This window comes from Nanorana parkeri, unplaced genomic scaffold, assembly GCF_000935625.1.
Source record: "Nanorana parkeri isolate BGI_ZX_2015 unplaced genomic scaffold, ASM93562v1 scaffold657, whole genome shotgun sequence".
Classification (NCBI taxonomy): domain Eukaryota; kingdom Metazoa; phylum Chordata; class Amphibia; order Anura; family Dicroglossidae; genus Nanorana; species Nanorana parkeri.
The window spans coordinates 476,537-492,779 of NW_017306925.1; the positions used below are offsets into that span (position 1 = coordinate 476,537).

Sequence of the window (16,243 nt, forward strand, 5' to 3'; positions counted from 1 at the left end):
CGGGCATCGGGAGATAGGAATAGGAACCCCTTCTGCCCCTCTACTCCCTGCTGCCCTGAGACCGGGCCTTGGTTGGCCTTGTGGGAAATCCAGCCCTGGTTATATCCAATCAGGCTGGCCCTAATACTACATAGTTGGTGGTAGATCTAACAGAGATTTTATGATTAGTTTATGATTAGATTATGAGGTATATTGCTATATTTAGACTTCAAAAATGTATTTGTGTTCCTGTGGAGCCCCCTTGTATCCTAGGTCTAGACAGTGTATAGGGCCTTGATTTGTGCCCAATTTAAAATTAGGTTGTACATCTGGGCCTAAGATCCATTAGGGTTCCTAAGGACACAGCGATCAATTTGAAGTCTAACATAGGTACATCTAGGCACCACAAGGTGGCTGCCCTTCGGCACTAATATTACCTTACAAACGTTTAGTTTAGGTCAGGTTGACTTTAATGTGACATTAAACCCTCAGATTTTTTAACATAAACCAATACAGTAATGTGTGCCTTACTGTAATCCATAGTAGTTTCCCTCCTCTTTGCTGCTCTTCCTTTTAAATCCGTATTTCTTCTCATGCTGGGGGAGAACTTCCCTTTGCAGCTGAGTGCCTCTTCCTGTAGTGCTGGCTCAGGTTGCAAACTTACACACAGACACCATGTAGCCATTCCAGAGACAAGGCAGTCTGCTGCAAAACAGAAGTTCTGCCCAGCATGAGAAGAGATACAGATTTAAAAGGAAGAGCAGCAAAGAGAAGGGAAACAACCATGGATTACAGTAAGGCACACATTACCGTATTGTTTTATGTTAAAAAATCTGAGGGTTTAATGTCACTTTAAGTTTAAAAAGAAATATAACATATTATGCATTCTAGTCCGCCAACAGGACTTTATTTACCCCCAAATTGCATTAGCTGGTACTTCATATTTTTATCCTAATAGAAATCAAAGTGAAGAACACTTTTAATCAAACCCACCCACAGGGATTTCATTTTCCAATATACCCCCATAATTCTTTTTTATCTCTTAATGAAGTACATACTGTATAGAGACACATTTAATCTTATGAGTGGCATATATATTGGCTGATGTCACCCTCATCGTGGTTTGGTTTCTGTATATGAAATGTTACTAGCCAGCATACAGGGGTCAGCCTTGTTATTCTGACAGCTGATAGAACTTTGTTACCTGAAACAAATACAGCATTTAATCTGCATACATCAAAGTCTTCAGTGGTAGATCCTAAAACATTTGTCTACATTCATCATAAGGGAAATATCTATCCATATGTTTGCATATACTGTATATCACACATAACATTAACCCTGTTTTTTCCAACGATATAATATATTTCTTGCCTCATTCTTACACCCCATTGACAAATACTGTTTGCTATTAGCCTTTGGAAAAATCAGGTCACAATCCGAGAATATGAGGTTTTTAACATAGGATGCCAAGGCTGAAAATGCAAGTTGCCTGGCTACAGTGCTGACTTTCTGTTTTTAATGTTTTAAGTCACTGACCCTGAACAGATATGCAGAAAATGACCAGTCAGCAATACTTTTTTCTTATCTGACTACAGTAAACTAAATTACCATGACTTAGTGAATGTTGTACATAAACACTTCAAGTTGTATTGATTTTTGAAATAATAAATATAGTATGCAGTTGTGAACTTTGTCACAAAAGGTACAAATCAAGTTTTTGCCACTAAGAAATTAGTTATTTCTGTTTTCTTCCTTATAGGTACATTTAAACCTGTGGGTGCACTTTTTCAAACTTTTTTAAGTGCATGACATTGTGTTTTGACACCCTTTTATAAGGTGTGTTGATGCATGTGTATCTGCTTTATTGTCCACAGTTTATTATATTGCAGAGGTGATAAAGGTTCATTATTGAAAACAATATATAAACATAAGCAGCCTGAGCTGGCTTTAAATTGGGTTGGTTGCCAGGGGAAAGCCTTTGTTATTATGCATTGGGAGTGCAAATTAATGCACATAACGCATGTTTCTATACACTATGAATAATTATAATGGGCCCCTTGATGCAAACTAATGGTTTTAAAAAAAAAAATATGTATAATTTTTTTCACAACACATTGCACTGAATGAGCTCCATCTAAAATAATGTTTTTCGGCATGTTATGCTCTTCTATGCATTATAGTAAGTGCCATACAACTAGAATCTAACAGGCCCTTAAACTAATGACAATTTTAGATTGAAAACATGTGCAACCCTTTCAGTGTGATGTAAATGTTTATTAGTTTATTATTTATATGGCTTTCCAGGTTAACACAGTATAAATGGGAGATATATTTTTCACACACATACTTTGCAGGTCCAGCAATGTTAACAATTGCTAAATATATCTTTAAGCTAGACTTTTATCAGCATTCCCAATCTTCTCGGTTTATTATCCTATAATTCAACTCTTTTAAGGCTGGTAGTGAACCTAGCCAAATTGGAAGCTTTAGACATTAGCATGGCTCTAGAAATATGCCAGCACTGGAAAGTGAGATTTTCTTCTAAATGAAAAGTATAACCAGGAATTAAAATTACAAGAGGCTGCAAAGCTTTTTATCAACATAATTATCCAGAACTGTGTAACAGCCTAATCCAATGGGACTGCTCTTTGAAAGGCTGAAATAACTGCTTTTAGAAGGCTGTTAAGTCAGAAACACTGCAATAGGACCATAGTAAACAAGACAGCAGCCCCAATACAGGCCTGGGCAAATTATGTTCGGATTAATAAAACAGGGTGAGTTAGGAGCTTCAAACCAAGCTTATCACTTACTACTTTCTTTGAACTGTTGATTGAATTGTTTTAGCACCATATAATCCTTTGTGTACAAATCATTTGCTTCTAATGCTTGACATACTTATCATTGTTTACCTATAATAGGTCATGTTAGAAGCTCCTTGTATGCAATGTTGTCAATATTAATAGGATGCAACAGGGCAGGGTTTTGTTTTTTATTTGCTTTTAAGTTGCACTGGGCTCAAGCATGTTCTATACCCATTTGAATTAAATGTCTGCCAATAGAATGCATCTCATATGCACTACAAGAACAGTAATAATATTATCCCTTCACTACTTCTTTATAACTGACCGTCATAAGAACAGTATTCTTTATTAAAGAAAAGACAAAGCCTACTAACGCTTTTATGTTGTATCTTGAACACATTGTGAAAGTAATCCAAATGCATATCGTGTTTTACCAAACCAGTTCACAAATATCAATACTGTGCTTGTACTGTATATATTGACATCCAGCCACATCTCATCCACAAAGTTCTGGCTTACTGGATAACCATAATATTACTCCAATAGCCGCATTCTCACTTACACACAACTACCAATCAAATTTAGTGCTCGCCGCCATTAACGTCAGACCAGGCCAAGCTTCAGTATCTTGCTAGTTGGCTCTGCTGGCTCTCAAAATACCTGAAAATGCCTGCATCCAATCAGATTGCTCAGGTATTTTGACAGCCAGCGAGGCTGACTAGCAAGATACTGAAGCTTGGTCCAGTGGGAGATTCCTCACAGTTTAGCGTAGATGGAGGAATCTGTTGCACTTTTTCCATCTGACCATAGAAAATCTCCAGATAATCTATAGGTGTATGGCCAGCTTTAGGCTGGAAAGTGTTAATCCCTTAATGTGAGTAGCCTGGATGGTACACTCTTTCAAGCCAAACTGATAAGAAGTGTGCGGTCTATACCGCACACTTTTTTGGGGTAAGATTGGTTATACACTGAGTGGCCAGATTATTATGACCACCTGACGTTTGTAGGCAAATTAGCTACAATTAGCTATAATTTTGCGCTGAAGTTGCTAGAGGGCCAGATCATTATAAATAGGGAAGAAGGTTGTTTACCACGACAGTAGAAGTGATTTTTTTCTGAAGATATGGGTAAACAACGCAATTTAACAGCCTTTGAACGTGGGATGATTGTTGGCGCTCGGAGCCATGGAGCGAGTATCAGCAAAACAGCAGAGTTCGTTAAATGTTCAAGAGCAGCTGTTGTTAAAGTGTTTAAAGACTGGACTGTAAGCCGAAAATCTGGGTCTGAACGTGCAAATTTTGGCCGTCAGCGACTAGTCAATGTTAGGGCAAAACGGAGAGTGGCAAGACTGGTACAAGACAACAGAAGGGCAACAGTGCAGTGTCAGATTCCTCGCATCACCTTTCAACATCTCGTTGAGTCACGAGGTGGCCCAACGAAGTCATCTCGTGGAGTCATCTCGTGGCCCAACGAAGTACTGATGGGGTGGTCATAATAATCTGGCCACTCGGTGTATAGTATATAGTGCATAGATTAGGATATATACTGCATGTAAGGTTGATTAATATGACTCTAATTTATTCACAGAAAGTTATCTTGGATCCTTGAATATGGTGGATGCTGTATTGTTATAGTTATAAATCTGCACATATACAGTATGGTGAGTAGCTTCCTTACCACTGTATAATAGGATATGGATAGCGTCATCCTCTTGTGATTGCTCATAATCTTTTTACTACAATAGATTGATCTAATGCTTTGGGGGAAGCCATGTTAGACTGTCTCTGCGTCTGCCCACCAGGCCAGCAATGGGTAATGTTTTATGTGTATGGCTCCAGACCTATGTGTATAATCACGATTTCTGAAGTAAGATGACATTCAGTGCAACCACGCTATATATGTAAATAAATCTGATGGGTATTTGTGTGTAATTGAAAGCGCGGCTGTTGGAGTAATACTATTGTTTTCCCAAAGGCATGTTTTAGGACTTGATGGACATGTGTCTTTATTCAACCTCAAATACTATGTAACTATGTAAGGACTTCACATACACATGTTTTTACCTACTTCTGTTTTCAATATCCCCATAATGCTAATACAAAATGCAATTAACATTAGGACCTTGTTATATAAATATTGGTTGTACATTCAAGATAGAGAAATGTTATTCTCTGAGCTCACAGAAACATTCCCACAATCAATACCGATATAGTTGAATTTAGGGATTAGTTCACCTTTGTTCTTGCAGCTTCTTTGGTCTCTTTGTCCATCCAGTCCAGTTCATCTAACCTGTGATCAAGTATATGTTTAATATCTTCAACAAGTTGTTGTACCTGTAGAGAGCAGAGAGAAAATACTGAATATTGTGTAAGAGCTTCTTCAGGTGCAAGGTAGGGTTAAACTTCTGTTGGAGGTGACAATTTAGTGTTACAGATTAGTTTAGGGGTTAGGTTGTTGTTGGGTCATGATGAAGCAGGAGGTTATATTTTTGTGTTATGAGTTGACTATGGTTAGGGTTTAGAGATGGATATGTTAAGAAGCAGGTCAAGAATAACATTAAGGATCAATTAAAGTTTTACACCATTGTTTTCCTAATAGTCCTGTAGCAATGTATATTATGATTTGTAACCCATTTTCACATGAAATATGCCCTTATACCTTAGTGAAAATGTTTTTCTGCTCTCTGACTCCAGTACTCTATGATTCCATAGCTGCACAATGGTCACACCCCTCATTATTTATGCTCACACACACACACACACACACACACACACACACACACACACATACACACATGTGCTGTGTAAAACGAGAGGAGGTGTGTTCGCCAATGTATTAGAGAGGGATCACACCTGTGTGGTACCCTAATGCAGGCATTTTAATGCAAGTTGTATTGAGTGTATTGCATTTAAACAGCCCATTATTTTGAATGGGCTGATAAAACACCCAAGCATGACTGTGTAACACAATAGCTCGCTGCAACTGTGTGTTGCCTTAGTGTGACAGGTTCCATAGGTGCATAGTGTTATAAACCATTGTGGTATCACAATGCAAAAGTGTGATCCCTGCCTTACAGTGCAGCCACATTTCAGTCTATGAAAATGGAGGGGTTTTTATATCTGTCTGAATATCTACATTATGTTTGTGGCTTTAATTGGGTTTTAAGGGTTAGGAATGGTTTCTTACAGAAATATGGCTCTTTGTAAAATAAAACTGTTGCACATTCTCATTGCTTAACAGACATCACCATCATTTATTGTTGCTTAAAATAGCATAGAAATTGATATATATTTGGAGTTATACATCAGCAGATACATCACATTTGCAATTTTATTTATAGTAATTGGTGCTACAAATACCATAACTCTTAATCAGCACAGCGTGCATCGTTTCCTTACCTTTCCCTTGCTGTTTGATGAGAAATATTCTTCTACAAAGAGGGCTCCTAGCGCCATTCCAAAGTGTTTATTGGCTTGAGTAAGGCATACTTTTACCAGCTCTAGCTGCTTTTCTGAACCCTCCATCTCCTTAGACAGGTCATGAAGGGCATCTCGGAAGGGAGTGGAGAGATGTTCACTCAGTGCCACCACAAGTCTCCAGAGCATGTAATTGTGAAGGACACTATGGAAAGCATAAAATGAGTGTTATATTGATCATGCTGGCTTTATCTCATATAACCAAAATTCTTATTAAATATTTTAACGTACCCTTGAAATAATATTACAACAAGAAGCAATAGAACTAGAAAAATCAGCCCATTACACAAATAATTCCATTTGATTAGATGAGTTTCAGTTTGTCCCTGTTAGTTACAAGGTTAAAGCCATCATAACTAAAGTTAAAATGCATGATGAGTAACTAAGGAATTACTGTTTCACCAGGGGTGATAGAAGGCGGAGGATTTTGGGCATATACTTGAAGATTTATTTTCTTCCACTCTTATAGCTAGCTATTTGGCAGGTTTAATCCTCAAATTGTTCTTTACATTTTAAATCCTAGTAATTGAAATGAAGCTTGTGTAATCTCCCAGCTTTTAATGAACTCATCCTCCAGGGCACTCGTCACACAATCCCTTTTTCACTGCAGACTGCTCCGTATGCAGAAGAGTACATGAAAAAGTGAGGTCTAAGTACAGAGTGACAGTATTATCCCGAACACATCCTGAGCCAGCAATCCTTATTATATGTCAAAAAGGAAGCTTGTATTATATTATATCCCCATCATAAAAGCATTGTCTTACTGTAAACGGTCTGACTATCAAATGATGTTTATCTATTATTCTGGTACTACATAATGCTTTTGTATTTCCAGATCTGTATACTACTCAGAAACACTCAGCTTTTCATACATAAAATAATGTTTTATTCTAATACTGTTTCTTGCAAGCAAAATCTGAATCCAAACCTTGTACTGAGAACACAATGCTGGTCTGCTCAAGCAATCACTTTGCAAACACAACACATTGACATTCAGAACACACTAAACTCTCACCAGATCAATGACCATTAGCTTAATGTCCCAACCATAGAGTCCAGTCTGGGAGAGGTTGTGGTATGTCAGCTGCGAGTCAGCCCAGGGCTTTGTATGACATTATAAGGAAGGAAGAAGAGAGTGGAATAATGATTGAGGAGGGGGCTGGAAAGACAAAGCAAGAGATGTAGGTTGGCAGAGAGAGAAGGTGAATGCTGAGTGCATTAATGGAGACACATAGGAAGACAGAGAAATAAGAAATTCAGATGAGATAGTGGAACGAAACAAGTCTGATATTGAAGCAAAAAAAGGAGAATAAAGCTAGGGCTATTCTGTTTTATAAGGTAAGATGAAATCCTTGCTAGTAAAAAAGTCATAAAGTATACTTTAAAAGGAAACACAAGAAAATAGAATTGTAAAAGTAAGTCAGGCCATGTAGTAGGAGGTAGAAGAAAGTTTAATGGTAAAAAGAAATTACATAGAAAATAGAATTTGATAAGGAGAGTTCAGTAATTTACATTACTTTCACCTTTGTAGGAACAATAAAAAGTCTGCAGTGATCCTGGTGCCTTGTCTTTTTCTAAGTCACCCCTGAATTCCCCCTGGACAGATGCCAATAACTGCCCCATTATTGCCGTGATGAAGGTGTCAAATGTCACCTCTGATACATAGAATAAATGAATGGTCTTTTATTGATTTTGACTAGTGATACTATGTGTACTAGACCTCTTACTTTAATATTGATTGCTGCCAACAACAAAGAGATGAGCATACATCTCCTGGTACATACTGTACATCTTACAAGTGATATTATGATGCTTGTAAAGGGTCTATTCTTTCACTTCACTGCTGTACTTACTATTAAATATATATAAATGTTTAAAAGGAATGCCACAAATAACATCACCCACTAAGCATTCGTATCTGATTGACCGGGAGGCAGTTAAAAAAAAACAACAATTGCAGTTATATATTTATATTATATACTTCTGTTTATTATTAAATGCAACTAGTGAAAATAATTGTCTTTATTTCAGCTTATCCAGGAGCCTTCAGACTGGGAGAGGTAAGAGGCAGCACTTGAGACCATTAAAGCAGACCTTTACCCCCTTTGACTAAAAATCACATCACTGTGAATCTCTGCATGCTGATATGAAATCATCTTACATCCATTAGCTAAACAAATATATTTTTTTCCACTTCCTGGTCCACTTTGGCACAAATGATCTAATCGTGCCCAAGCATTACATGCTGGGAAGGTTACTTCAGCAGAGCGTTGCTGGGCAATCTTATCTGTAATCCACGAGATCTCAGGGAAAGGAATTTTCCTCCCCGGAGATGATGTTGCATGTTCACATGTCCTAATCACATGTGCCAGAGTCCCAGAAAGTAAAGGGAGATCTAGTAACATGCCCTTAGTTAAAATGGCCACTGTCAGAAAACTGGGGAAGAAAAGAAAAACAAGGTATGCAAAAAATAAAAAGCCTTTTATCTACAAATATCTTGTTTGTAGATTGTCAGTACTAAACATTTCTAAAGGTGCCTTAGTTGTTATTTTTAAGATATAGGTAAAGTTCCTTTTTAAGTTATCTTGCATGCACATGATCTGGCAAGGAACATAATCAATGGAGGAGGGAGCAAAGAAATTACTATCAGTTTCTCTTCTTCCACTGTCCAATCACAGGCTTTGATCAGGGTAGGTGACTTACATGTTGCTTAACTGCAGCAGAGAAAAGTGAGGTCACTAGACTAGCGGTCTGTAGGGTTGTAAAGCTTCCATGTGTGTATTTTTATGGCGCATTTCGCTGTTTGTCAAGTTCAGTTTATTTTTTTTACTAATAACAATTAAAGGGAGATATTTATCACCTAAAAGAATTCAGTTCTCTTGCAATTATTTTGCTATATCTTCCATCCTATTCTCCAGTTATTAACTGTAAGCCTTATACCCATGCAGAAATTGGGACCATTGGTAAATTAGACTTTGGTAGGTGTGGGGTGGAGTGCCACTGTGCTTATCATCCTCCATGAAAGGATTTGCGCTAGTGTTACTACTTTTGACCGTGTAACTTTTATTATTAGATTCTTACCCTTCTGTTCATTTGCTGGTTAAGTTGTATTGGACATTTGCTATATACTATTCACTGCCTGTTCGTGACTTTTCTCCACGACCACATCATTTAATTGCTTTCATTACATTTACCAAAGAAATTAAATGATTGTTCTCAAGCAGCTAGTCTAAAGTTTGTATTATACGTATTTAATTTACTCATCTACTATTATGTTGTAATATAATTTAGTAAGGTTTTTGTTTGTTGGTTTTACTATTCATAGCCTGTAGGGCCCTTTCTCACTAAATTGCCTTAAGTCTGGTGTTCCGAATATGAGCATCACTCTTGGAGTCCTCCATGTGCTGTGTTTCCTGTAGGCCCACCCAAATACCTCCATTCTCAAACCCTCTGTTCCTGATATATGATAAGATGGAAGAACGGTATAATATAGAAGTGCCTGACTGCCTTTTGCACTCTTTGCTTTAATTCTGTTTTGGGATTCACCAAAGAGGTCAATAATCATATACAGTACATATACAAGGGCAGTAAGCCTCTTTTGGTGGTATAAGAACCCATGTTGACATCATAGTGCTTTGCTCGTGTTTACACAAATGATTCTCCATTTGAATTGATCTGAATTGGTGCAGTGTGGGTCTATGTCTTACTATATAAACTCAAGATAGCAGTTTGGTCTTCTTAGTAGACATATGGTACAAATTTTCAGCAGCTGTAATTTGAGACGTGGCAGAGTTTAAACACACTTGTAATAAATTTAATTCCTTTCTGCAAAGAAATCTTGAATTAATGAAACAGACAAGGTACTTGTTCCTCAGCTGCCACTGGCATTGATTTTCAATGTAAAAGCATATCTCCTTGTCAAATGAATTGAAAGGCTTTTAGTTACTTTTCATTACACCATAAGTTATTTTGATACTTTATCTTTTGCCTCGAAGATGACAGAACACATGTTTACATCAAATAGGAGCTAAACAGCTGTCTTGGGGTAGGAATAGGAATACCACTCAGTATTCGCCTGCATCTTTATTTCTATGCAAGGCTATAAATTGTCTGCCAGCAGGATAAAACACCATGAGCTATGAATGTGATCTTGCGCTACCTGGGTTTTGGCTGTAGGGTAAGTCTTAAATTTTCAAACCCTGCATGATAGTTCTGGATATGAGCATGTGAATGTGGAATTAGCAATGTGCAGACATGCTGGGTATTGTAGTATGCCAAAGAACCACTAGTTGGTAGGATTACAATTCACTGATTGGTTGATGCTGAGTAAATGAACTATGAATTCCTATATAAAAAATTAAATTGTAATAAAACAATTTAGAATAGGTGAGTAATGTGCAGAGGGTTGACTAGAAGATAGACATAGGAAATATCGGAACCAGTCAAACAAGTGACAGCAGATATGGGAAAGATTCTTAGAAGAAGCAAGCCAATCAAATTAGGGAAAAGATATACACGAGAATTTGTCATATTTGAATCAAGATCACAATGTTGTATGGAAACTGAAACAAAGTAGAATCCCTTTACATTCAAACTTTGTGCTATTATTGCAAAATAGTCAGCAGTTGAAACTTGCAATTTTTCTATCTCTTTATTAAAGCCCAAATCCAGGATACATTTCACCCCCAGACCACTTCTTCCTCCCACAACCCCCTATCTGATTCCTGAATAAAAAGAAGAAAAATCTCTATATCAAAGCCCTTTTTTACGGTCACGTGATGCTGCAGCCTTCTCCTTTTCTGTGTTTTCCCTGCTTAGGTACTTCTTTGAGTATCCATGTCAGTGCCTGCATGATGTGGACACAACCTCTTGGATGTCTGTTGGCCAGAATCCTCTCAGTATCCAGAAGAGGACTGATCCAAGATCAGTGGAGGGGAGTGGAGGGGACCAGCAGTCTCAGGCGCCATTGCACTGCTGAATTCGAGGCCCCCCCACACACAGAAACGGTGGTGGTGAGGGACCTAGAGGGGGAACTTAGGTGAGTATACCCGACTTCACAAGCTAATGGGAATAAAAAAAATGGCTTAGAGGTGGGTGGGACAGAGGGGTGGAAGAAAATACTTTTTGACTGGAGTTGGGCTTTAAGCCTTGACTATGTAAAAGAAAGCTGAAGTGAATTATAGCTTTTTACACTGCTCTGTGGGTGGGCACTGCTACTTCTAAATTTATTATATTGTAAAGTGTATCCAGGCACTGAAAGGTTCAATACTCAAATAACTTGATTGGACTGGGACTAGCTGCTCTATATAAATATTTCTATAGCTGATTAAGGCTTTACTTCAGGGAACTGGAAATGTTCCCTCTGTGGTGGGGTTGCCCCCACACTTAAAGTGACATTAAACTCAGGAGTTAAATCTTAAAAATGCATTGAAGTACCCTAAGCATTAACAAAAATGTAACTTTTTTTGTGTATCATTCGGCTTGGAGTGTTGGCTACTTTACAACACAGACAGGGAGCATGGGGAACAAAAGTAGCCACCCTCCAGAAGGAAGGACAGTGTCAGCAGAAATTCAGAGATGATTTGGGATCTACAACGTGACACACAAATAAGATACATTTTTGTTAATAGTTAAGGTACTTGAATGCATTTTTAAGTTTTAACTTAGGTGTTACGTGTCACTTTAAAGGGTTAACCACTTTTTATGCCTAGGGCCCAGAAAAAGCTGTTTTAGTTATCTGATCACTGCTCACCCAGAAGTCAACACTATCCTCTTTCCCTCCTTTACTCCAGCTGTGGACTTTCCCTCTGCATGCTTATGTACAAACCAGGGCTGTGGAACCTACATCGTACTTGATGATATTAGCCGTCCTAGGACCGCCAGATGACAAGAAGAGTTTGTGGGAGCCACGGGAGTGGGGATCAGGTAAGTAAAACAGCTTTTTCCTGTCCCCTACGCATAAACAAGCAGTTAATCCTTTGAGTACGGGGGCAGCCCCACTGTAAGGGAACATTTTTAATTTCCCTGGAGTTGGGCTTTAATGATAAGCTGTGAGAATCTGGTGACTGTTTTGCTCCCCCACTGGATGTTAGGTGTTTGTATATACTTTTAGGACCATTATACTCTTTGTAATGCACATTCTGCTGTGAACTGACTTAGAGATGTAGAAGTTTTAATACTGCACCACCAGCAACATACCTAAAACAGGCATATACAGTATAAATGGAGTCTTAAATAAACTGTCACCTTGCACATGCAGGGCAAAGTTACAGTGTCTCATATAACATAAACTTTGCTTATTTACTCATGTTATATTACAGTGATAACCTTTGAAGTCTAACAAACATAAAGCAGTGAAGAAGCATTTATGATGTTAAAGGTATAATAACCCAATGGAGGATTACCTTTCATAAGTTAGAAGATTTAGATGAGATATTGGAGGGGTGGTGCAAGGTATGTAAGTTAATAGTGATCTCAGAGAAGTAAAGTTTACACTGATTAAAACAGCCCATACTCTATATCTACTGAAAAGTATTGTGAATAGTTTAGAGAGATTAAGCCACATTGTTTGAAGTGTGGGTCTGTAAGAGAGGGTTAGTGCCCCTTTTGGTTAGCGATCCACCCTGTCTCCAGTCAGTCTTACTGGGTATAAATAAGGGGGGAGCTACTAGAAAAGTGGGATTGGATGAGAAGGGAGTCATGAAGTGTGACAACATGTAGGGGCAAGAGAATCACATGTCTTCCCCTCAATGGGCCCCAGATTAAGGTCTATCCCAGTTTATGGACAAGATAATCTTATCAAGATTAATGGTGTCTCATACTTCACAGCAGGATACATTTGCACAAGTCATGAATATGTGGACCATCTAATGCTTTCTATAATATTTAGTAAAGAAAAGTAGAAAAGAAGGCTTCTGACTGCACATTCTGTTACTGGGTGAGCTTGAATGAGTGGGATGCAATGAATGGCATGAAGGAATGTGTATCCTTATGAATTTATGGCCCAGAGTAAAGTGGGGACAGCTGTATTGGCTTCTTACTGTGAATCTCAGGGTGTCTGATAAGGCACTGAAGATACTGCCACTTTTCTGGAATCTGGAACAGGTGACAAGGACTGTATGGACTGTATGAACTGTATGGACTGTATGCGTGTATGGGCCACATGGCCATACACAACCTGAAAGGCCAGAAAGTAACCCAACCTCTCAGCTCATGTACTGCAGTAGATCCTCTGGTGCTGGAAGGTAACCCGCTTGCTCCGCCACAGGGTGTTCTTTACAGCTATCTCTCTACCATCCTAAACCATATGTTGTTTTACTGTAGAAAGGTTAAGAGGATGTGGAATAGAATTGCAAAATAGTTAAGTGGTCTGTTAAAGAGACATACAAGCTGGACATGTGAAATTATAATATTTTTACCAAACGCCAGAGAAAGAGATGATGATTTATTAGTGTTGCTTATATTGGTAACTTGAAAGGAATTGCTTAGAGATTGGGGAAGATTAGCCGAAATTAGTAATAATATACATCAGATCTCTATATTTCTGATAGTGGAATTTTATGGGGCAATGGGAACTAGATCTGGGAACACAGAGGAAATTTTGGATACATATTTTTTTATTTCCTTGGCATGTAGTGGGAATAAATAATTAGAAAAAAAATAATTTTGCATAATTTACGTAATTTGTATACTCCCATATACTGTTCCTATGAAGCAAGCTGTAGAAGCTTTGGAAGCTTAGGAGCTGATTGTTTCAGCTCCTGGGCTTAGTGCTAGCCTGTAGCTGTCACAGGCAGCCCACCAGTTCCAGTGTTAGCACCGGCAGGGGCCAACTAGTCTCTATCCCAGCACCATTTTAAAATGGCACTAGGGATTTAAGTGGTTTTGTTAGATAGAGTGGAAGGATTAAACTCTGCCAAGTTTTTATTGCTGTCTGTGACCCCACTAGGTAGATTTACCATTCTATTTGTCCTGATAACCATTGTCAACAAAATAGAAAGCGATGGGAAAACTGAATTTTAGAGTATGAAATACTTTTGCAGTGTATGTAATATGTGTTAGTCATTTTAAAACATGAGATCAGGTAATGAGGGGAAATCTTCCAATGGGAACATATGTTCTGTTGACAACTAAGATACAAATTACACTTACTTTGAGGGGATTTTCATTCAATTCCTGTTGCAGCTCCAAATCAGGAAGTGAAAGGAAAATTATCCCAGAAAGATGCAGACAGCAAAAATAACCTGATAGAGGTTTAAACCCTTCCCTACTCTACCTAAAACAAAACAAAGTTTTGGCTTTACATACCACTTACGCATTAGGACACACCTGCTTACCTTGCTGGTGTACTTCGTATCATATCAGACACTTTCTGCATGTAATCTGTGGCCAGTACAACAACTTCCTCATCCTCTGGAAAGTTTTCATGGAATATTCTGTCCAGGAGGCGTTTCCACTTCAGCTGTGATATGCAAAATACAAATAGAATCTGCATTTTGTTTTTGTTAATGCATTTAATCGTTTGTTTTGCAAAAAATGTTTGTAACATGTAAAGAGGCCTAAAACAATTTCCAAATATACAGTATATGCAGAGCTCAGTAATTCAATGACAGCTGTGGGCAGATTTAGTGGTCAGTGCACCAGATTGATGTTCCAGTCTAGGGTACAACCTATCCAATAGCTTGATATTTCTCTTGGGCACTTTGGTGGCAACCTCTTTTCCACTTCTCGGGTCCTTTTCCACTAAGAAATCGGTGGTAAGGTGGCAATGCACACCCCCAAATATAAAATATAAGATATGTAGCCTGGTTGGTGGCCCTTTTTCAGGGATATATTGAGTAGACGTTAACGAAAACCCTATTTAGTACAGGTGCATAGCATAAATGACTGTACCACCCTTATATTGTCTTTTATGTTGTGTTGTGAGTCTATTTTGAGAGAAAATACAGTCATAGATAGCATCACTATCCCTTCACAGCATGACATCTGTTTGGGGGTATATCTGTGTAGCTATGCATTGTACATCAATAATACTGGGTAACAATAGTTTAAATTATTTCATTCATGTAATGTTGCTTATCTTTCTCATATGTTATTTATTAACAAAGGGCAAAAGTGACAATATGGAGGAAGCAATGCCATTCAATCATCATTTAGCTTTGAGTGATTAAAATGGTTTTCCTTCTACAAACAAATAACATCTAACCCTACTCACTTCCTGTGTTTAGTTGAACATGCTGTAAGGTTTTTTTTAGGTGTTAGCGGCTTTCTATTACAGACTCAAGGTAAAGAATATAACCAACATTTACAATTGTCAGCCAGTATGCTATTTTTAATAATGTATTATTTATCTTAAACAACTTTATGCTTTGCAGACGACTTTTTGCTGTGCTGGGCTTAGTCGTGTTCATACGCATTTATATGCGTTACATGCATTTACACAGCATTAGCTCTGTAAAACTGGGTAAACAGGCCTGGGACACAGAAATTTGTAGTTTGGGTAAACTTAGCAAGACTGAATGCACCTAGATGGTGTTGGACGTCTAGGTGTGCATTCTGTCATAGAAAAGCATTACATGAGCCCAGGTGCATTTAGAAATGTGCTTCAAAACACATCTGCACTTATGTAGCATGAGAGCTTAGTGTTAAGGTAGCAATAGGGTTCGAAATACCCTTTAGATTAAGCTTAGGGTTACCACTTGGGTTAAGATTACAGAATGTGAAGGGCTGCTTTAAATGTGAAGTGCAGGGAGAGTAAAACATACTCTCCCTGCTGCTAGATCAGGCATGGGATGCTTAAAAACACCACATTAATTGCAATAAAACTGTTGATATCATTTAGAAATCTTTTTTTCTGTGGTTAGCTGACCGCAATAGCTCCAGATCGTCACTGCTGAGAAAGCCAGGGTGTGTGGTCTCTTATGCTAATAGCAATCCTTTGCTCTGATTGGCTGCTACCTGACCTCACCTGTCACCATCAGCAGC

At 38.2% G+C, this 16,243-nt stretch overlaps 1 protein-coding gene across 1 annotated transcript in view; it reads right to left on the reverse strand.

Moving 5' to 3' along the window:
• Nucleotides 1-16,243, reverse strand: part of ECEL1 (endothelin converting enzyme like 1) — an 85,499-nt gene that overhangs the window by 16,569 nt on the left and 52,687 nt on the right. The window contains exons 6-8 of the mRNA XM_018563345.1: nucleotides 14,596-14,720; nucleotides 6,182-6,404; nucleotides 5,018-5,116 (exon numbers count right to left, since the gene is read on the reverse strand). Of these exons, the coding sequence (XP_018418847.1) occupies nucleotides 5,018-5,116; nucleotides 6,182-6,404; nucleotides 14,596-14,720 (447 nt within the window). The remainder of the gene's footprint in view (nucleotides 1-5,017; nucleotides 5,117-6,181; nucleotides 6,405-14,595; nucleotides 14,721-16,243) is intronic.